The sequence below is a fragment of the Phaseolus vulgaris genome, chromosome 10 (genome assembly GCF_000499845.2).
Source record: "Phaseolus vulgaris cultivar G19833 chromosome 10, P. vulgaris v2.0, whole genome shotgun sequence".
Lineage (NCBI taxonomy): Eukaryota > Viridiplantae > Streptophyta > Magnoliopsida > Fabales > Fabaceae > Phaseolus > Phaseolus vulgaris.
This window is the reverse complement of record NC_023750.2, coordinates 10,371,309-10,392,569: the sequence shown is the minus strand read 5'-3', so window position 1 is coordinate 10,392,569 and position 21,261 is coordinate 10,371,309. Positions and strand designations below refer to the sequence as shown.

Here is a 21,261-nt window from a genome sequence, read left to right as displayed (position 1 = left end):
AGATTATAGATAAATTAAATATGATTCATATGTTAATATTGTTAGTATCATTAATATTGTTAGTATTATTAATATTGTTAGTATTATTAGTACTATTAATATTGTTACTACTATTAGTACTATTAATATTGTTACTACTATTAGTACTATTAATATTGTTACTACTATTAGTACTATTAATATTGTTACTACTATTAGTACTATTAATATTGTTACTACTATTAGTACTATTAATATTGTTACTACTATTAGTACTATTAATATTGTTACTACTATTAGTACTATTAATATTGTTACTACTATTAGTACTATTAATATTATTAATAATAATAAGTATAATAAAAATCATAATAAAACTAAAGAATTTGCTTGGTGTAGTGGTTAAATTTTACCTGGTTGCTGAAGGAACCTGGCTTCGAATCCCATTCATTGCTAATTTTATTTTATGGTGCTAATATTTACATACGAAAAAAATCCGTATGTAATAGGTTTACATACAGATTTTGATTCCCGCTTCATGGCGCCAAAAATTACATACGGAATTTAAATTACTGGTCACCGGAGAATATCTTGCTCCATATGAAATCCTCTACTCTCTAGATATCTACAACCAGACGATTTACAATAGAAAAAGTTCAATATGTCAAGATTTACAAAGATTATAGGGAGTCTCTTATTTCTTTGTCAAATTTCCTAGACCTTTGCTTGTGAATTTTCGGTCATTGTTTATAATGATAATGTAGAAAACTCCATGTTGACATATTATATTTTTTTCACATTAATATTTGTACTTGTTAGGTTGTGATCTTGGTAAGGGGTGTGAAGTGTATTAAATTTTCACATTGCTAACAATTCGTACATTTATCACGTATTTGCCACAATCCCCTCTAAGATTTGACTATCAATGATTGGCAAGGAAAACATGGGTTGCCCACTACAAGAAAAAATACATTTAACTGCAAAAAAAAGTGAGGGTGGTATATGGACACTAAATCTAAACCCTAAACCCTAAACTCAATAAGGTTTGGACCTTTAATGGAGGTATTGGAACAGGCTGGAGTTAGAGTGGACGAAGAGGGAGCGGTTGCGCATCCAATCTCAGACACACGTTTAGTTATCCCTGGTTCGGTGGGTAGTGGGCCTTTAGATGGTGATAAGTTAGAAGAAGCGGAGGAAGCACAGAGGATTGAGGAGTCACCTTTAGGGTGAGAGGGAGGTCGTTCTCTCCAGGAGGGGAGGTGTCGGGTTTGGGGGTGGATTTGGAGTGTTGTAAGGAAGTTGGAGGTGAAGGAGGCTCTTCGAAGGGAAGGTTGTCGATTTTAGTTGGAGACAAAGCTGGAAAGCAACTTACGGTGGACCAAGTTTTTTTGGTTCATCAATCAGGAAGTGAGTCGAATTCCTTATTCACTTCTGACAGTGCAATTGAGAACTGTAATAGAATTTTCTGGGTGAAGATTGATAAGAACGTGGCTTCCAATGTTTGGGGAGTAGGGAAAGAAACAGGGTTTTCGTTCCCAGGCCGAGAAGAAATAGTTTTAAATAGTATTTGTTTGTTGTCTAATCAGGGTGGAGTAACCACGAGAAAGATGTGGAAGGAAAGGAGAAAGGTTGTCAATGAAGATAATTAGTCTGAATATCATAGGGATAGGAGGTGCCTTAAAAAGGAATTATGTAAGGGATTTGATCAGCAGGGAACAGGTGGATATGGTATGTTTACAAGAGACAAAGTGTTCGGAGTTTAGTAGGGAGAAGGTGTGTGTACTTTGGGGAACCAACGAAGTAGAATGGGTGAAAAACAAAGCTATAAAAAGCGCAGGGGGTGTGCTTACGATGTGGAGTAATAAGTCGTTCCAGTTATCCAGATTTGTAAATGGGAGAAACTATACTGTGTTAGAGGGGTTTTGGAAGAGAGGCAATGGAGCACACGTAACTATTGTGAATATTTATTGTTCTGGCTCTCTAAGGGAAAAGAAAGAGTTGTGGAACGAGGTTGGTAGTTTCAGACAAGGTCAACTCTCAAAGGCTTGGTGTATTATTGGGGATTTTAATTCCATTAGAAGGCAGGAGGAAAGGAAGAATGTGATTTCAAATTCGGACTACTCTAGAGAAATAAAGGGTTTCAATGATTTCATTGAAAGATCAAAGTTGGTAGACATCCCATTGGTGGGCAGGAAGTTTACATGGTTCAAACCCAACAATTTGGTAAAAAGTAGAATAGACAGGGTGTTAGTATCTAAGGAATGGCTGGATTTTTGGCCTAACAGCCAACAGTTCATTTTAAGTAGATCGATCTCGGATCATTGTGCAGTTATCCTGAAGGAAGTCTCAGTGGATTGGGGTCTGAAGCCTTTTAGGTGTCTGGATGTGTGGCAAAAAGATAGCAAATTTAAAGAGTTCGTGAGATCGAGTTGGACTTCATACAAGGTGGTGGGAAGAGGAATCTTTGTGCTTAAAGAAAAGCTGAAAAAGTTAAAAGCAGATTTAAAGGTGTGGAACAAGGAAGTCTTCGGTGATATGAATCAGACGAGCAAGGAAATTCAACAGAGGTTAGACGAATTAGACTTCCACGATGACGAAGTCGGGTTATATGAGTTAGAAAGGGAAGAAAGAAAGTCTCTCTTTGCTAAGCTTTCAGTTTCCAAGTCTAAATAAGAGGCGATTTTATTTCAGAAAGCAAGACATAGCTAGATTAAGCAGGGGGGTCTCAATACAAAGTTCTTCCACTCTTCGGTAAAATGGAGGAGGGCAAGGAATCAATTGCACGGGATTTTTGTTAATAACAAATGGTGTGACAATAAGGAGGAGGTAAAGAATAAGGTACGTGAGTTCTTTGAAGAAAGGTTCGCTAGGAATGACGCTTGCCAGGTCAGACTGGATAAGGTTGAATTTAATTCCATTTCAGAAGCCGGCAATGTGATGCTAATTGGTGATTTTTCGGAAGAAGAGGTTAGAGTCGCGATTTGGGGGTGTGATAGTTCAAAGAGTCCCGGCCTTGATGGTTTTAACTTTGGTTTTATAAAATCTTGTTGGGACATCCTAAAGAAGGACGTGGTGTCGTAGTAAAGGATTTTGCAGGTTATGGCAGTTGGCCAAGATGTTCGAATGCGTCGTTTCTTTGTTTGATACCAAAAGTAGAAAATCCTCAACATCTAGGGAAGTTTATACCTATTTCATTAGTAGGTTGCTTGTACAAGATCATCTCCAAAGCGCTATCCTTGCGTTTGAAAAAGGTGATTGGAAAAATTATAGATGCTAGACAGTCGACTTTTCTTGAAGGAAGAGGTCTATTGGACAGTGTGCTTGTTGCGAATGAGGTTCTGGAAGAATACAAGAGAAAAAGGAAGAGTTGTGTGTTCTTTAAAGTCGATTATGAGAAGGCTTACGACTTGGTGAATTGGGATTTTATATTTTATATGCTAAGGAGGTTGAGATTCTGTGACCGCTGGATTCGGTGGATAAAGGGTTGCTTAGAGTCAGCTTCGGTATCTGTCCTTGTAAATGGGAGTCCAACTACGGAGTTCTTTCCTAGAAAGGGTCTCCGCCAGGGCGATTCGCTTGCTCCTTTTCTCTTCCTCATTGTGGCAGAAGGGCTAGCTGGGGTGGCAAGGGTAGCAGAAGAAAAGAAGTTGATTGACAGTTTGGAGGTTGGAAAAGATAAAGTAAAGGTAAATATGTTACAATATGCAGACGATACTTTGTTCTTTTGTGAAGCAAATACCAAAAGTGTATTTAACATTAAGGCGATTTTGCAATGTTTTGAGCTCTCCTCCGGGTAAAGGGTTAATTTCGCGAAGAGTAGGATTGGTGGGACGGGGCTGGACCAGGTCGTTCTCCAACGGTTCGCAACTATTCTTAACTGTGATACAATGGTTGCTCCTTTTATCTACTTGGGTATGCTAGTTGGTGAGAGTCATAAAAGAGGCGACTTTTGGAATGGGGTGATTGAGAAAGTTCAGGCTAGATTAAGCATATGGAAGGGAAGATGTTTGACGATGGCTGGAAGGATCTGTTTGATTAAGTTCGTGCTCTCTTCTATTCCGCTATTCTATATGTCGTTATTCAAACTGCCTTCGGGGGTGGAAGGAAGGAAGATTGCTTGGGCTTCCTGGAGATTGGTTTGTAAGCCTTGCGAGTTTAGGGGGCTTGGGATTATTGATTTAAAGTTGTTCAACTTGACTTTATTGGGGAAGTGGATTTGGAGGTTGGGTTCGGTCGAGGGCGGCCTTTGGAAGGAGATTCTCTTTTCTAAATACAGAGGGTGGAGAAGTTTGGGAGAGGAAGGAAAAGGTAGGAGGTGCTCCCTTTGGTGGAAAGATTTGAAAGAGGTATGGTCTACGGAGGGTTGGGGGAGAAATTTTGAAGATGGTTTCAAGTGGAAAGTTGGTGACGGGAAGGATATTTATTTCTGGAAGGACAGTTGGTTGAATGGTGAATCGTTGAAGAATGTCTTCCCAAGATTGTTTTCTATTAGTTCTACCAAAGATGCAAAGCTATCGGAGCTTGGTTTTTGGTCGAATGGAGTTTGGGTTTGGCAGCTATCTTGGAGAAGACCGTTTTTTGAGTGGGAGAAGTCGATGGCGGAACAGTTGAGTCAGCTTTTGCTTGAGGCTCGGGTTGTCTCGGGAGAGGTGGATAGTTCGATTTGGAAGGATGGGGTTTCCAAACTTTTTCAGTTAATTCTGCCTACAATGTTGTTAGGAAGGATAAAGAGGCGAATTCTTCGCCGATATTTTGTAAGTTGTGGAGGTGCAAGGCAGTACCCTCTGCAGTGCTTATAGCCTGGAGGTTGATGGAAAACAAGCTCGCTACTAGGGTAAATCTGAGTAGAAGAGGGGTATTGGTGGATAGCTCGACGTGTAGTTTGTGTGGGAAGGAGGAAGAATCTTGCAGATATTTGTTCTTCGATTGCAACTTTGCTCGACGAGTTTGGTGTTTATGCTATAGATGGCTTGGGGTTCTAGTCGTGTCCCACATTGAGCCGAAGCTTAACTTTGCTCAATTTAGGATGACCCTTGCTTCAGAGACGGTTAATATCGTATGGAACACAATATGGGTCGGGGTGGTTAGTGAAATATGGAATCATAGGAATAACATAATTTTCAAAAGAGGAGTGGCGGATGCGTCTGAAGTTTTTTCTTTGGTGTAAGTAAAGGTTTGGTCTTGGGTCTATATAAATTTTAGGTTAGCTTCGTTTTCCTTTTCTGATTAGTGTTTAGAACCTATGGTGTGCATGAGGTTAATCACTTGAGTTTGTTAGATGTAGCAAGGGCAAGGTATGTTTTAGTTAGTTCTGGAGGTTTTAGACAGGAATCAATGTTTGGGTGCCGTGTATAAGGGTTGAACCACCCCTGAAGTGGTTCCTATTTATTTATTTTTTATTTCTGATAAAAAAAATATTAAAAAAATTCAAATAAAATGTGAGAAAGCGTGGTCAAACGGCCACTACTGAAAATATAAATAATAATAAAATTTTAAATTTGTGAATGTTACGTCCACGTTATGCCTTTGAAGGTTAAGCCCACGCTATGCTACTTAAAGTTTTGAAGGTTTAGCCTACGCTATGATTTTAAAATTAAAAATAATAAAATTATTTTATTTGAAAACTTTTAGTTGTTGAAAATTGTTGAGCGTACTGAACTCGAATGTCAGCTTGAGAGAGCTTGAACATTTCTTCGTGACCGTGACCGTGGCATGCGACGACCGTGAACATGTGACGAATGAGTTTCGCATTTCTTCCTCCACTCCTTCTTCTTCTTTGACGACCGTGAACTTAATCTTTGTGTAACCTTAGGTTCTTGATTTTCAATGGTTTGAAGGTCTAACCCTAACACTTTATTTCCTTCTTGGTGATTTTCTGTGCTTTTGAAGTTCTTGATTTTCGTGGATTGTGTTTGCTGCATGCTCACTTTTGTGTTATTGAGCACTTGATGTAGTTCTGTTTACCAATTTTTGTCTTCTTACATTGTTTGATTTAAAAGGTTGATTAAAGAGAATGCTAAGTTCTCGAATGATTTTGATGTTAAGTTCCTTATAGGTCATTGATAGAGGAAATGCTGCTCTTCGGCAAATCTCTCTTGACCAGGAGGACTGTGATTATCACATATTGACCAATTATAGAATTATGATTCTGTCATAATTGTATTCCTAAAACAATTTGATTTTTCCTAGAATACTTCTCTGTTGGTTTTATTTAACATCCCAGGAATGCCAACAAGAAAAGGCAATGCTTAACAAAATAGGCAACTCACAGAGATGGTATATAAGCTTATATTCTTATATTCTGGTTTATTATTCGGACTCTGTAAATATCCTTGTATTGTTTACTAGATAACCTAGTTTCCTCAACTAGCATATTCTTTCATCCAATGATTCTAATCCCTTAACATTGGGGATTGATCCTATTGGTCTTGTATACATGTATGTAGAGCTTATTCATGTAAATCAATAAGACAACATATTCAAATTCAAGTTGGTATCAGAGCTCTCTGGTTCAACCTTACTCTCTTTGTTGAATAGTACCTCCACCATATGCCTTAAAAGTAGTGTAGGCTGCTTAAAACTCTCATCTCTGCTAAGTTATTTATATTTCTATGGTATGATGTGTGTTAGGTGGAAGGTAATTTGACATCCCCAATGAATGAAAATGATTAATCATTATAGGAAACATACTCATCAACATCATGTTCATAAAACAGCATGATGGTTTATGTATCAGATTCATGTGTATCAGATTCTACACCACCCCTTTCTCCATCATCAATAGATTCATCGTCCACATCATCTTCCACAACCTCCATTTCACATTCATCCGCCATGTATTCAGGATCACCCTCGTGGTGATGGGACATTTTCTGCCCAAGTAATTAGAATTTAGAACCTGAAATAATAAGAATGAAGAAGTCCAAATTCAGATTGAGATGACATCTGATTCACACAAATGTCAAGCTTTTGTTTAGGGCTAAGATTGAGAACCACAGTAAACTCAACGAGACTAGGAAGATCTTCAAGAAAATTGCTTTTCTGGAATTTTTGTTTTAATTTTTAGAATATGTGAATTTTCAGGCAACAACAAGGAGAGTAAACTGGCGAGCTGGTGCAAATGTCAAAGTCTCCCTCTCATGAACAGCGACAATCCATTTATTATGCCTCACTTCCTGGGTAAGTAATTTTCTGTTTTGTTCATCAGGAGTTTATTCTTAATGAAAATATGATATAAAAACTTCAAATAACATTAGTGATAATTGGTGCTTAACCTTTTAGTAAGTAAAAGTACTTTATGTTCTGTTCTAGAATTTAGATCCAGAAGGACTTATTATAGGAGAAATAAATAAGAAGGGAAAATAAGATAGTCCAGTGGGTTGAAATTTGTTTGTGCGTAAGTTAAAATCAACTTTTGAAGAAATGATTACGAGTGAGTTTTTACAAAGTAACTTATACAGACCCCCTCACGCCGAGAGTGATAAATAGAAGCTCGTGCATGAGACTATATATTATGGGTGGTCCGATAGCGGGTGGTACGATAGATCCAACACAAACACTCGCTAGGATAAGCTAGAAATGACTCTGATACCATATTACGAAAGAGTGGACTTTAAGCCTAACTCAACCCCATAAAACCGGCTCATAGGATTGAGGTTTGCACCCACTTATATACAATGAAAGACTTTAATCTCTAGTCGACGTAGGAGAAACAATTTTTTATTACTAAGCTTGGTAACTGATTCATTGGTTCTGTTGTAACATGGAACATAAAAGTGCATTAATGGTTACTCATAGTGAGAAAACAAAAAAAGGTAGCAATAGTTTACAAAACATGTAGATTTAAGGTCAGCCCCAAATATATATATCATGAGGCGGCATTACTCAATCCAATTCCCGAGGCCCTCGTGGTTGTAACTGATTGAGCAAAATTTAGTAGCAGAATTGGTTTTGATGGATTCTAGTAAATTTGTATTTCCCGTGCTTAAGTTTGTGTGATAATGTAATTATTGACGGGAACAGATTACAAGGCAGGTAAGGTACATGTTAAATCTTAGGTTTATGAATGTTTTTTTTACCTAACATCTTAATTAAGAAGAAATTTTACAATGGAATCCCAGGAAAAGTAATCTCAACTTTTATTATTTTAATAAGCAAAATCTGAAATTTTTTATATTACAACTTACTTATAACTCTCCAGTCAGTATCTTAATCAAATGTTGATTCTCTCAATACTAATTTTTGTAACTTTGACTATTCAAAGATAAAGATGTTATACTAAAGTGACAACCAAATGGAAAGTATAGTCTTATTCTCTAACACTCCAGCAGATGCAGTGATTGTTGTTAGAAGTTCGGGGCAACGCTTATGATACCTAACATTAGGGAAAGCCAACATGGTGACAGAAGGTTAGTGATGAATTTTTTGAGTGTAATGACTCCGTTAAACAAGGGCCAAACTGAGCATACTTAATTGTAGATGTCATTTATGAATAGCTCTTGAATTCAATTCTCAATTTAGTCTAATTTATTTTTGAGTGTAATGATGTAGATGTTCCCAACTAATATAATTGAAATGTCAGGAATTTTGAGGACATTTATGATATTTTGATTTCCATAACATTTTCACTCATTTCCATTTAAGCATTTACTATATTCATCAACTTTTATTTAAATTTGTTGTTTTTTTTACAGACTCGAGTGACTTGGGCCCCTAATGATGAGTGGCAAATTAGAAAAGTATACGAGTCAAAGGTGAGAAAACGCCTTTCTGATATGCTTGGTAAAGCTAGGATGAAAGCGACTAGACTTAACTGGATTAGTGAACAAGCATGGATTGGTCTCTTGGAATATTGGGATTCGAAAAAATTCAAAGAACAATCTATCCAAAATAAATTGAATAGGTCATCGACTTGAGGTGGGACATTGCACTCTATTGGTTGTAAATCACACCTCGACATTGCATTGGGCCTAGTAAGTATCTATATTTTGTTGCATAAGCATAAATTTAGTAGATAATATCTAATATCGGTAACTTTTCCATTTATTTTAGGAACGAAAATTTGGCCGGCCGGTTCAACCCGATGAATTATTCATAGCCACACACACTAAGAAGGATGGACTTTGGGTACATAGTCGTGCCAAACAGACATACATAAGTTATTACTCTACATTTGTATACATGATTTATATTTCTAACTTATTATTGTCCCACTTACAATTTTCACAATGAACTAGGAAACCTACCATGAACGATTGAAATCCCTTCAATCAGACAACTCTGAAGGATCAACTTCCAACAGTCAACCGATCAATCCAACAACACAACTTCAGTGCTGGAAGGATGTTGTTGGAGGCAAGAGTAGAGGTCGATGTTATGGCACTGCAGACTTGGCTTCCAACATTCGCCATGGAGTGTTGTTCTCGTCGGTTGACCCGCTTCGCCGGTTGACTCGAACAACAGCCTTTGGCCCACCTATCTCCGCCTTGGGACAAGGGAGGATTTTCCTGTCAAACCATATTGTTCGACCTTGGAGTTCCCACGCAAGAGGGAGGCTCATTGAGGAACCATACTATTCTCAACCTTGGTGTTTCTAACCCAAGTGAACGGTCCTCATCCTTGTTGTACGAAGTCAAAGGGACAAGTCTTAATAACTAACCGCAACCTTGCTGTATGAAGTCAAGGGACAGGTTTTTAACGGTTGAACCATACTATTCTTAGCATTGGTGAACTCACACAAGAGGGAGGCTCACTGAGGAACCATACTATTTCCGATCTTGGTGTATCAATTTAAGGGAGAGGTTCATTAACTGCACTGCACAACATACTTCTTAATTGAATAACTGAAATTTTATTGGGTGACCTCGTTAAAAAAACCCTTATAAGGGAAAAAGAGTGTCTCCTAAAACTGTGTACAATGCAAACAACTTAACTGAAATAAAACTTAAGGTTGGTCGCGTTCCAAGTACGAGAGATCGCCCCACCTTCTAAAGTCTCGAGCCTATACGCTCCATTCCCAAGGGCCTCTGTCACTTTGAAAGGACTAGTCCACTTAGGGAACAACTTATTCTCTAGCTGGTACGGGTGGGCCTTTCGCATCACCAGGTCGGTGACCTGAAACTGCCGAGGTCTCATCTTGGAGCTGTATTTGTACTCCACCCTTCTCTTCAAGGCCTCGGCCTTGATCCTTGCTTCCTCCCTTACTTTGTCCAACAGATCCAGGTTCACCTTCCTCTCTTCATTGGACTCTTCGACCACGAAGTTCTGGAAACGTGGAGAGTTCTCCTGGATTTCTTCTGGATTCATTGCGTCCGAACCGTACACCAAGCTAAGGGGTGTTTCTCTAGTTGTGGATTGGGGAGTAGTGTGGTAAGCCCACACAATTCTAGGAACTTCTTCTGCCCAGTCCCTTTGGCTTTATCTAGCCTTCTCTTCAGAACTCGGTTGGCAAACTCGACCTGCCCGTTCATCTGGGGGTGTTCGACCGATGCGAACACCTGCTTTACTCCCAACTCCGTACATAGTTTGCCCAGCTGTTGGCTCACAAACTGGGTACCATTATCAGACACCAACCATTTTGGGATTCCAAAGTGGCACACTATGTTCTTCCACACAAAGTGTTGGATCTTGTGGGCTATGATCTGCGCTACTGGCTCAGCCTCTATCCACTTTGTGAAGTACTCTATGGTAACCACGAGGTACTTCATCTGTCGTACTGCTAAAGGGAAAGGCCCCAGAATGTCGATCCCCCAAGTATGAAATGGTCATGGGCTATAGATCGACCTCACCTCCTCTGGAGGCGCCTTGTGCCAGTCAGCGTTTTGCTGGCACTGCTTGCACCGTTGTGCATACCCCGTGCAGTCTTCCCACATGGTTGGCTAGTAATATCCTGCACAAATGGCCTTTGATGAGAGGGATCGACCACTGATGTGGCTACCACATATCCCTTCATGCAACTCTGCCATAATGCGCGTGCATTGCTCACCACTTACACACACCAGGATAGGGTGGGTGAACCCATGCCCGAATAACTTTCCATCGATCAAGATGTACTTGCTCAAATTTTTCATGCTTTTTTTAGCCTCTGTAGGCTCTAGCGGGAGTATCCCATCAGCCAAATAGCATTGGTAGGGTGTCATCCAAGTTTCTCCTGTTTCGACTTGGTAAACCTGCGATGACCATTCCCCAGCCACTGGGTATACGCTTATTCTGGGCATTTTAAGTGTCTCCTGTGTTAACGATCGATGACTCTTTCTCACCCCTTCCGATGTGCTGATCTGCTGGACTTCTGCCATATTGTCTATGGTAGTTCGAGGTGTTCTTAGGGTCTCCTGAATGACTGTCCTCTGTCTGCCCCCTTGCCCGAACTGGCGAGCTTTGCAAGCAAGTCTGCTCGAGCATTCTGTTCTCTGGGTACGTGGACTAACTCAAACACCTCACACGTCTCCCTCAAAACCTGGACGTACTCTAGATATGCGGCCATCTGAGGGTCTTTAGCCTGGTATTCCCCCGTGACCTGACCTGTGACTAACAAGGAGTCACTCTTTGCCAGCAAACCTTTCGCACCCATCTCTTTAGCTAGCAACATTCCAACAATCAGGGCCTCATACTCTGCTTGGTTGTTACTGGCCTTGAAAGCGAACCGCAGGGCCTGCTCAATTAGGAACCCATATGGTCCTTCCAAGATTACTCCAACCTCGCTACCCTATTGGTTGGAGGAACCGTCTACAGAGAGTATCCATCTGAAACCTGCTCCTTCTTGGTGCATGGCTGCCGAAGAGAGATTTACCACGAAGTCAGCATAAACCTGGCCTTTAATGGGTCCTCTGGCTCATACTGCACATCAAACTCTGATAGTTATACTGCCCATCGCACCATCCTGCCTGCTACATCTGGTTTCTGTAAGACCTTGCGAATTGGAATGTCTGTCATCACTATTACGGTAAAGCTCTGGAAGTAGTGGCGAAGTCTTCGCGCTGAGAACACTACTATCCCGACTAGTCCTCGGTCATCGACTCCAGTGACTGACCTCATACATCACACACCGGTGCCTGATGGTAAAGATGGGCCACGTGAGGTGGGCCCCAGATACACCTATCAGGGTGGTCAGTCTTCGGACATCGGTGCCATAGACCTCGACGTCAGATGGAGATATCGGACTTCGCCAATAGAGGGAGAGATCAGATGTCGACTGTCTAAACAGTTATATTGGGCCACGTAAGGTGGATCCCAGAATTACAGAGTTAAACGACGAATATGGGGAAAGCCTAAGTCACGAGGGATCCATGCAGGCGGTGTGTATAGCACATTCAGGCCCAGCACAAGTGAATAATCCTTGGAGGTGCTAAGGCCCATTGGGGTTGCCAGGGGAAGCTGCATGCATGGCACGTGAATACTTAGGGCACCTGCACAACAGATGGTCCCAGAGACTTGGTGCACAAGTTGGTACCCAGGCGACCACTCTATTAGTTGTTGCACTCTAGTTAAGGGAAGTTCTATGTGCCAAATACGCTAAGATTATATAAATAGAGGCGCAAGAACGTTCCCCAAGGAACCCTAGACAAGGGTAACAACACAAAGGTAAACCCTAGTTTCAACCTATATAAAGGGTGCTAAGAACCCTAGCAAGGTACAAAGTTTCTAAGATTGAAACTACTTTATACACTTGGTGTTTCTTTGCCCTTATACTGACTTGAGCATCAGAGTGCAAACGGCCGTCAAGGCGCCCTTTGTCTTTGCAGGTGAGAGATTCTCTGATCAAGGAAGAACGATTCTCAGACGGCGAGTCAACCGGCGAAGCGAGTCAACCGGTAGGAACAACTACTGCCAGAGTCGCTTTCTCTATGGCCTGGTATCTCACCTCTGGCCCCTGTAACACTTTGCTGACAAAGTAGATTGGCTTCTGCACCTGATCCTGCTCTTGCAACAGAACCGAACTAATCGCCTTTTCTATAACTGTGAAGTACAAGCGGAGTGGAGTACCCAGTTGTGGCTTGCACAACAGTGGTGGACAGGCTAGGTACTCTTTCAGCTTTAAGAACGCCTCTTCGCACTTTTTGGTCCATACGAACCTGTTGTTTCTCTTCAGGCACAGGAAATAAGGATGCCCCTTATTTCCTCCTGCCGACACGAATCTGGACAGAGCGGTCATGCGCCCCGTCAACTGCTCCACCTCCTTAACTGAGATCGGGCTCCTCATTGCTATTATCGTAGCGCATTTCTCAGGATTCACCTTTATCCCACATTCAGTGAGTAGGAACCCCAAGAACTTGCCTGCCTCTACCCCGAACACACACTTCTCTGGGTTCAGCTTCAACCTATACTTGGTTATTGTGGTGAATAGCTCTTCAAGGTCTGTTACATGTTGCTCTCTCTGTTGGGAGGTGACTACCATGTCATCTACATACGCTTGGACATTCCGCCCTAGCATGGGTGCTAACACTCTGTCCATCAGCCTTTGGTACGTCGCCCCTGCATTTTTAAGCCCAAAGAGCATCACCTTATAACAGTAATAAGACAACTCTATCATGAACGCTGTCTTGCACTCGTCCCTAGGGTGCATCATGATCTGGTTGTAACCAGAAAAGGCATCCAGGAAGCTGAGTAGTTTGCAATCGGACTCACTGTCGACCAAGGCGTCAATACTAGGCAGCGGGTAGGAGTCCTTCGGACAGGCCCTGTTGAGGTCTGTGAAGTCGACGCACATCCTCCATTTTCCACTGGCCTTCTTTACTAGCACCACATTCGCCAGCCACTCAGGTTGAATCTTTGATTCTCAAACAAAGCTTATTTCAATCTGTTTTAAAGATTAAAGTGTTTTTCCATGCAAAGGGAAAAACAACCGATTAAAGTTTTGAGACAATCGGTTGTTTGTCACTTAGATGGCAAAGGAGTTTTGAAACTATTTTTTGAATCAGTTGTGTAATTGTTAAAACCATTCAACCGGTTAAATCGCAGTTTCAACTGATTAAATGTGAGTTTTCATAACAGTATTTTGAAAACCTGTTTTAACTTATTCAGTTGTTCAAATCTGCCTTTAACGGTAGGTTTTCAAAGGTTATAAAAATAGTCTTCTTTCAAACGTTTGAAAATTGATGAAAAATAGAAGTTTTACACTCTGATTTGAGATCAAAAAGAGAGATTACCAACTGTTTGTGAAAAGGTGTTTTTCCAAGTTTAGCAAGATTGCTTTTGAGCTTTGTTGTGATTTAAGAACTAATCAATAGGGTTTCTGGTGTACTGAATTCTAGGTGTTTTCTACCCTAGCTTAGTTTCTTGTAATTGTCCATATTACACTGTGTGAAACTATTTGTAAAATCCTGTAAAGTCAGTGTGATTCTGGCTTGAGGTGTTGCCTGTGTGCAAAGACGGTGAGTAGGCATTGTGGGATTCAAAGTGACCTCTTTGTGGTGTGTGTGTGTTTGTAATCTGTGATTGGTTACATAGGGCAATACTCAGTGGTTTGACTGAGGACTGGATGTAGCTCTAGAATTGAGTGAACCAGTATAAACCTTGTGTGTAATTCTCTCTATCCCTTCTCTTTATAACTGTTTGGTATTTCTGCTGTCAAACAACCGATTAAATCGTGTTTTTAACCGATTGAAATTCTGATATCAGATTCTGTTTGACTATTTGATTGGCTTTCTTAATTGCTTTTTTGAGTTGATTGTTAAAGATTCATTATAAGTAAAGTATTTGTGAAAATCTTTTATAAACAATTCACCCCCCCCCCCTCTCTTGTTCTAGCCATCAATCCTAACAGTTTTTAGAAGGACAAGTCTAGGATGCGGGTTTTACTTAGTCAAACCCTAAGGCTCCTTCACCTATAAATAGGAGGTCACCCATTGTATTTTACATGTTGAAATTGAATAGAAAAGTTACTCTGCACAAATATTGTGAGAGTTTGAGTGAGTATTGTCTCCTCTTTCTTTTGGTCTTATCTTGATGAGAATGAAACTCTCAAGTGGCAGCCTAGCACTTATCTTGGTGGTTTCCACCCATCAAGTGGTGTGACCACCCACCACCATCTCCATAAGTTTCTTCTTCCATTTCCTTCATGTTTTCTTTCCATTAATGTTTCCTAGTTTTCCTCTTTATTTCGACAATTGCATACATGTCACCATACAATGCCTTTTTTATCTTTGCCTTTGTGAAATGCACCTTCACACCTACTTAACCACTTGGTTAAGTTAGTGTCTAGTGGGAATTTTTCTAAGGTCATCACCATTAACTCTTAAAATCTCAATCTTAAAGTAAAGTGTCACCTAAATGAAAACATCTAAAAATCAACTCACATCAAAATGCCCAGCTATTTGGATGTAGTTGCGCAAGGGCTGTTAGAATTAATGGCTTAAACAAGAGAAGGGGTGAATTGTTTGTCAAAAGATTTTTCGAAAAGATTGGATAAGAATGAAGTTTTAGCAACAATCACAAAAGAAGTAATCAAGGAAGTCAATCAAACATTGTAAATGAAATTGTTTGCAGAATTTCAATCGGTTGAAACTTCGTTTTAACCGGTTGTTTATGGCAACAGCAAAAATAAAATCAAAACAAAAAATTTATAAAGAGTGAGAGAGAGAGATTACACTGACAATTTATATTGGTTCACTCGACCTTGAGCTATATCTAGTTCCCAGAACAACCACTGGGTTTCCACTAGTAACCAATCACAGAATATGTTTCTCCTATTAAGTATGCTTTCAGTTGAGATTAGATTCTCATGATAGAAAGTTGTTACAAGAGGTAAGCTATAAAAGGGGCTTGAGACCCCAGGTAAAGGTACGTTGTTTCTAAGACTGAAACTGAATGCTTCTTAAATTCTAGGAAGCCCTTTACTGACTTGATTTTCGGAGTACAATCAACAGGTAGGACCCCCTCTATTTCAACGGAGCTACGTTCAATAGCAACAAGAGATAGGACGGATTCGTGAATAGACAGATGAAACTAGAACTTGTCATCAGAGTCAACCGACGAGCAAATCAACTGGCAAGAACAAATTCAACAGAAATTGACGATTGAATACCAAAGAAGGAAGAAAATCCAACAACAAACTCTCTCGTATTGTCCCTAAAAATCTTAACACAAACAACAAGATCCGAAAAAAACTCTTAAAAATATCATCTATATTAATTTTAATCAAATCAACGTGTTTCCAACTCTCTAAACAACTGAAAGATTACAAGGTACATATTTTTATGAAGAATTATCATTTTTTTCATAGTCATTTTATCTTGTATTATTATCACTTTAACTTGTTAAAAATAAGTCTTCATTCCATGTTGGAAATCACCGACTAAGCTCATTTTAAAAAATTCATAACTGTACAAGAAAACAAGATTCCCCCCTACTCACCCACTCCTCTAATAAGGTTCCAAGTTCAAATAAAAACACATAAAAATGTAATATAACCAAAATTCAAACCCTGGACTACTTTTATGAACAAGTATAGGCTATCACATCCGTTAATCAATATTATTAACGAATATATATTTGCAATGGTTATAGATAATTATTTTATTGTTATTTTGACGAGGGAAGCAAATTGTAGTTGTAACGAAAGAGAGAGGACCTGAGTGACCCCATCCGAAGTGGAGTCTTAACAGGTCATTGCCGCTCGAGTGGAAAGCGACTAATGGGAATGACCCACCAACTTCATAGCCTCCCCTGTATCAGCCCTGTCCACTTTTCTTCTATTTTTCTCTTCTTTATTTTATTCTCTAAATCATACTCATTCTTTAACAACTCTAATTTTATAACTAACTTTAATCATTTTTTTTATGTACTGTAAGGAGTATTTCTGAAATTGATTATACAAACTAAACTATTTTTTCGTTTGGATTAAATTTTAAGTTAATAATTAAAGAAAGTTAAAAGCAAAACTAGTAAAAAGTCAATTATCAGCTTATTTTTTCGCGTGATACTGGACTGATTTTCTCAAGCAAGGTGTCAAATTTGAGTACTGTGAAAGGAAAAATCTCATTAGAAGTGAACAATTTGGTTTCTAACACATTAAATATTAACAAAGACGACAAGTATTCAGTACCAATACTAGAGTAACAGAAAAATAAGTTATTTTAAATAAAAAAGTTTAAAAAAATTCCAATATATGTGAAATCTAATATGTAAACATTTATATTTAAATTTATATTTCAATTAAACTTAATAAAATAAGAGAGAGAGAAAATCACTGATACTGCAAAATAATTTCAGACAAACATCTTATCACAACCATTAACTATGATAATTTATGTTAGGGTTTTTGGTTTATAATTGAGTTGTTAGCGCATCACTGTTAAACTTCAAAAATAATTTAGAAGAATATGTAAAAAAAAATTAAATTTTTTATATAATATATAAATGTGTGTAAATTTTATCTTATAAATTGATTGTATAAAGTTGAGTTAGACTCAAATTTATCTTTTAATATAATATCAAAGTTATTTAAAAATTATTCTAATGAAAGTTTTTTGAACTTATCAAGTCATTTGTAAGTTTTCCGATCACTCATAAATATATAATTTTTTTATTAACAATAAAAATTAATAAATATGATCCACTTTAGAGTACTTCAACTCTTACAAAAGAGTACATTAGACACTAACTAAGTCCAGTTGTATATAAAAAAAAACACAATATTCTTCATATCGATCTCAATCAAATTTCCAATCACCACCCAAAAACTGCATGGTTACATGAATCACAAATCCCTACTTAACACATCTTTCAATTATAAAACAATAATGATTAAATATATAGTCTCACGCATGAGTTAGAGGATCTCGACGTAAGAGATGTGTGTTAAAGATTCTACATCAACTAGGACACGAACATCTCATAATGGAAATTTCACTTTATAAATTAAAATTTCACAAGGTTAAATTAAATTTAAAATTCATTTTTTAATAAATACAACTTATATATATGTAGATTTATAATTATTTAAACACATAATTTTGTTTAAAAAAATAAATAACTTATACACATATATATTTGATGCATACGAATAAGCTTTGCAAAAGCTCTTTCTAGTGCCAAAATAATTAATCTTTTGTTATAGGTGAGATACTTCTCTACAACAAGCAAAATGGGCATTATATTCAGACTGTGAAAGTTTTGGTTACCTCAATCTGTGAGTATTATTATGCAAAACCCTAGCTACCAGTCAAAGTGGGTTTAGTTAAGAATGTTGCATGATCAAGTTTTCCTGTATTGAAAGCGACCCTTCTCCTACCTGGAGTCTCTCAATCATCAAACGAATGGTTAATGAACCAATAATGGTGGTAAGACTCTGAGGCTGAGGCCAAGGGAAGCCATTATTAATGCATCTCAGACAAAAATAGATTTTCCATATTCTTATCAATTCGTTTAGCATGACAAAGGTAATCTGTATATTAATTAGTTCCAAAAAATTGGCTAGAGACAATAAAATGAATGGTTTCTCATCCACAAGTTTTGAGAAGCAATGTTCTTGCTATCTCTGAATTAAATTTTTGTGGGCTTCACATATATGCCAATTATTGAAATGTACGTGTATGTGACTTGGAGAATGTCCAAAATCCGTGTACTAAAGAATTTTCTACACGTAGTTGGATCCAACTGGTGATTTTAATTGCATGGCTGCCTCTATACATGGAATCATTGTCCTTTTAGCTATTTTAATTTAATCGAAAGCAAATAAGGATCACATTGTTAGGTGTGGCAGAAATATTTGGGACCTAGGATTGGCTCCACACCAACCCAACCGTGACAAATTTAATGACGGATTTGATTGATGTAGTACATAGTTGTGTGTGTGTTCATCAAATCCACTTGGTTCTTCCACGTTAAATTGTGTTAATTGTGACTTGGGAACGAGCACATCACATGATTTTCTCATTTCATCGTCTTATTTTAGGGAAGGGATGCATTTAGTACTTGTAAAGTTATAATGGCTTGTATTGAAAATATTGAAGTAGGTTAATGATTCAATTTAGTGCTGTTTTTTGGTGCGATGTTTGTTTAAGGAACTTTTTTTGGTTGGAAGCTATGTACCTAGATTTGGATTTAAATGAGTTGAACGTGTAGATTTATATATTAGTGCAATTTTGTGTAATAAATTGAAGCTAGGGGGATTTATAGCTATAATTCATATTAATATAGTGCACGCACATCATTATTATATTAGAAGGACTAAAATAAAATAAAAATGATAGGAGTTGGGAAAAGAAATACAAGGACAAAAAAAAGAAGTAATAATATATTTCTAGGTACTAACAAAAAACTTATATTTAAATATAATGCATATACATTTGATTTAATATAACATGAATATAGATTTAGAAAAAAGATGAATCATTATTTAAACAAAATATATATTTTAATTGACTTAAAAGTAAATTACTTACGGGCAACGAAAACAAGGCATAATTGACTTTAAACTAATATTTTATTTGTTGGTACTAACAAATAGTTTTTTTTAAAGCTTGGAATTTTTTTATTGAAAATGACTTTTTAGAAAACCTAAATCTTGATCTTTTTTTACCAAAGAAAACTTTCTAAAAGGTCTAAATATGGTAATACATCATAGGCTCCACTAGGTTATCTTTTTATGGTAGCTAAGTTTTAGACTCTTGAGAGAAAATTTGGCCTCTTTCCTTCCAAATCTATAATGAATAATGATAAAAGAAACAGGAAAAATGATGAGTGTGTAAAAGTTGAGTGAGAAAAAAAAAACGAGTTTGATGAATTGATAATTTGTGTGTATTTGTTAGTGCCGAAGGTGTTTTTTTTTTTTTCCTTTGTGAAGTACGTGTTAGAGAGGACATGAACTGTCTATGTGATGAGTGAAAAGAAAATGAATTGTTTATATAATGTGTGATTGACCATAAGGTATCGAACTAGGAAATAAAGTTGACAAAGTAGAGAGAGTGCAATAATTTCCTAGTTATTTAATTTTGTTTATTTTATATTATTATAAAATAGAACATAGATGAATAAAAGAAAACAGAGATACACAAAAGAGTAAAAGGAAAGTAAAGGATATGAGAATGAATATGTATTCTATTATTTCATGAAATTAAAACAAATAATCTGAATATATACAAGCAGTACACTCATTATAAGTCTAATTAAGGACAAAAAGAATCAATCAATAAATACTAGAATAATAACAGACAAAGACAAAATAAAGGTTATCCACCTCTATAAAGAAAAACGAACTAAGAATTAGAAAAGACATAATTAATATTAGCATTCTTCTATAACTCTTGTATTCATATTCTTTAATACCCTCACAAGCTGGGCAACAAATATTGATGAGACCCAGCTTGGAACAAATACTATTGAAAGACTGAGGACTTAAAGTTTTGGTATAAATGTCAGCTAGTTGTTTTGTGGTGGAAATGGGAAGCAAATGGATGAGACCCTTCTTTAATCATTCCCTAACAACGTGACAATCTATTTCTATATGTTTCGTACGCTCGTGAAACAGTGAATTAGCTGCAATGTATCTTGCTGAGTCTTTATCACAATATAAAATAGATGTTTGCTCAAAAGGAACTTTGAAATCTTAAAAAGGATAAGTTACCCATTGAATTTCACACGTAACAGTGGTCATTGCCCTCTATTCAGCTTCACAAGAACTCTTCCGTATTGTTCGTTGCTTCTTTGATTTCCAGGATCTGAGAGAATTCCCAAGATACACATTAAAACCAGTCACTGATTGTCTTGAATCACTGCATGTGCCCCCAATCACTATCATAAAAGGCTTTGAGGTGAGCATAAGTGTTGGAAGAGAAAAATAAACCAAGACTTGGAACTCCTTTAATATATTCGAGAATTCTAATCGTTGTAGTATAGTGAGCAATTGTGGGCTTAGCAAGAAACTGAGAAAGTTGTTGCACATGAAATGTTATGTCAGGTCGGGTATTAGTGAGATACATAAGCCTTCCAATCAATCTTTTGTAGGCTTGAATATCTGTGAAAGGAACACTTCTAGTAGAAGAGAATTTTTCATGATTATCAATAGGACTCAGTGCAGGTTTGCAGGATAAAAGACCTGCATCTTTTAACAATTCCAATGCATATTTCATTTGATTCACCATTACTCCTTTCTTACTTCTTGCTACTTCTAGACCAAGAAAATATCTTAAATCCCCAAGATCCTTAATCTTGAATGTTTGATTCAAGGCTTTTTAATTTGAGCAATCTCTTCTTTATCATTTCGTGCCAATATTATATCATCCACATACACCAATAATGTTGTAAAAGATCCTTCAAAAGAATTAATGAACAAGGAATGATCAT

The 21,261-nt window shown here is 37.6% G+C and overlaps 3 protein-coding genes across 3 annotated transcripts; 1 reads left to right on the top strand and 2 right to left on the bottom strand.

The window, feature by feature from the left end:
- The first annotated feature begins 1,830 nt into the window (after positions 1-1,830).
- Positions 1,831-3,776, top strand: LOC137814338 (uncharacterized). The gene is made up of 3 exons (XM_068617026.1): positions 1,831-2,634; positions 2,800-2,946; positions 3,195-3,776. The coding sequence occupies exons 1-3, from the start codon at positions 1,831-1,833 to the stop codon at positions 3,774-3,776; spliced, it is 1,533 nt and encodes a 510-aa protein (XP_068473127.1).
- A 7,523-nt stretch (positions 3,777-11,299) lies between these two features.
- On the bottom strand, positions 11,300-11,910 carry LOC137814324 (uncharacterized). The gene is made up of 2 exons (XM_068617003.1): positions 11,854-11,910; positions 11,300-11,683 (listed from the first exon to the last, which is right to left on the bottom strand). The coding sequence occupies exons 1-2, from the start codon at positions 11,908-11,910 to the stop codon at positions 11,300-11,302; spliced, it is 441 nt and encodes a 146-aa protein (XP_068473104.1).
- Positions 11,911-20,687: 8,777 nt separating this feature from the next.
- LOC137814311 (uncharacterized mitochondrial protein AtMg00810-like) lies at positions 20,688-21,059 on the bottom strand. The gene has a single exon (XM_068616978.1). It carries the CDS (start codon positions 21,057-21,059, stop codon positions 20,688-20,690), a length of 372 nt encoding a protein of 123 aa, XP_068473079.1.
- Positions 21,060-21,261: the final 202 nt, after the last annotated feature.

Excerpts from the sequence above, each read along its gene's own strand:
- LOC137814338 (XM_068617026.1), top strand. The coding sequence starts at position 1,831 with ATGTGGAGTAATAAGTCGTTCCAGTTATCCAGATTTGTAAATGGGAGA. Across the intron at positions 2,635-2,799 it reads CTCTCTTTGCTAAGCTTTCA|GAGGAGGTAAAGAATAAGGT; the intron begins GTTTCCAAGTCT and ends TGTGACAATAAG. Across the intron at positions 2,947-3,194 it reads GTGATTTTTCGGAAGAAGAG|ATCATCTCCAAAGCGCTATC; the intron begins GTTAGAGTCGCG and ends TGCTTGTACAAG.
- LOC137814324 (XM_068617003.1), bottom strand. The coding sequence starts at position 11,910 with ATGACAGACATTCCAATTCGCAAGGTCTTACAGAAACCAGATGTAGCA. Across the intron at positions 11,684-11,853 it reads CAGATGTAGCAGGCAGGATG|GGTAGCGAGGTTGGAGTAAT; the intron begins GTGCGATGGGCA and ends TCCAACCAATAG.
- LOC137814311 (XM_068616978.1), bottom strand. The coding sequence starts at position 21,059 with ATGGTGAATCAAATGAAATATGCATTGGAATTGTTAAAAGATGCAGGT.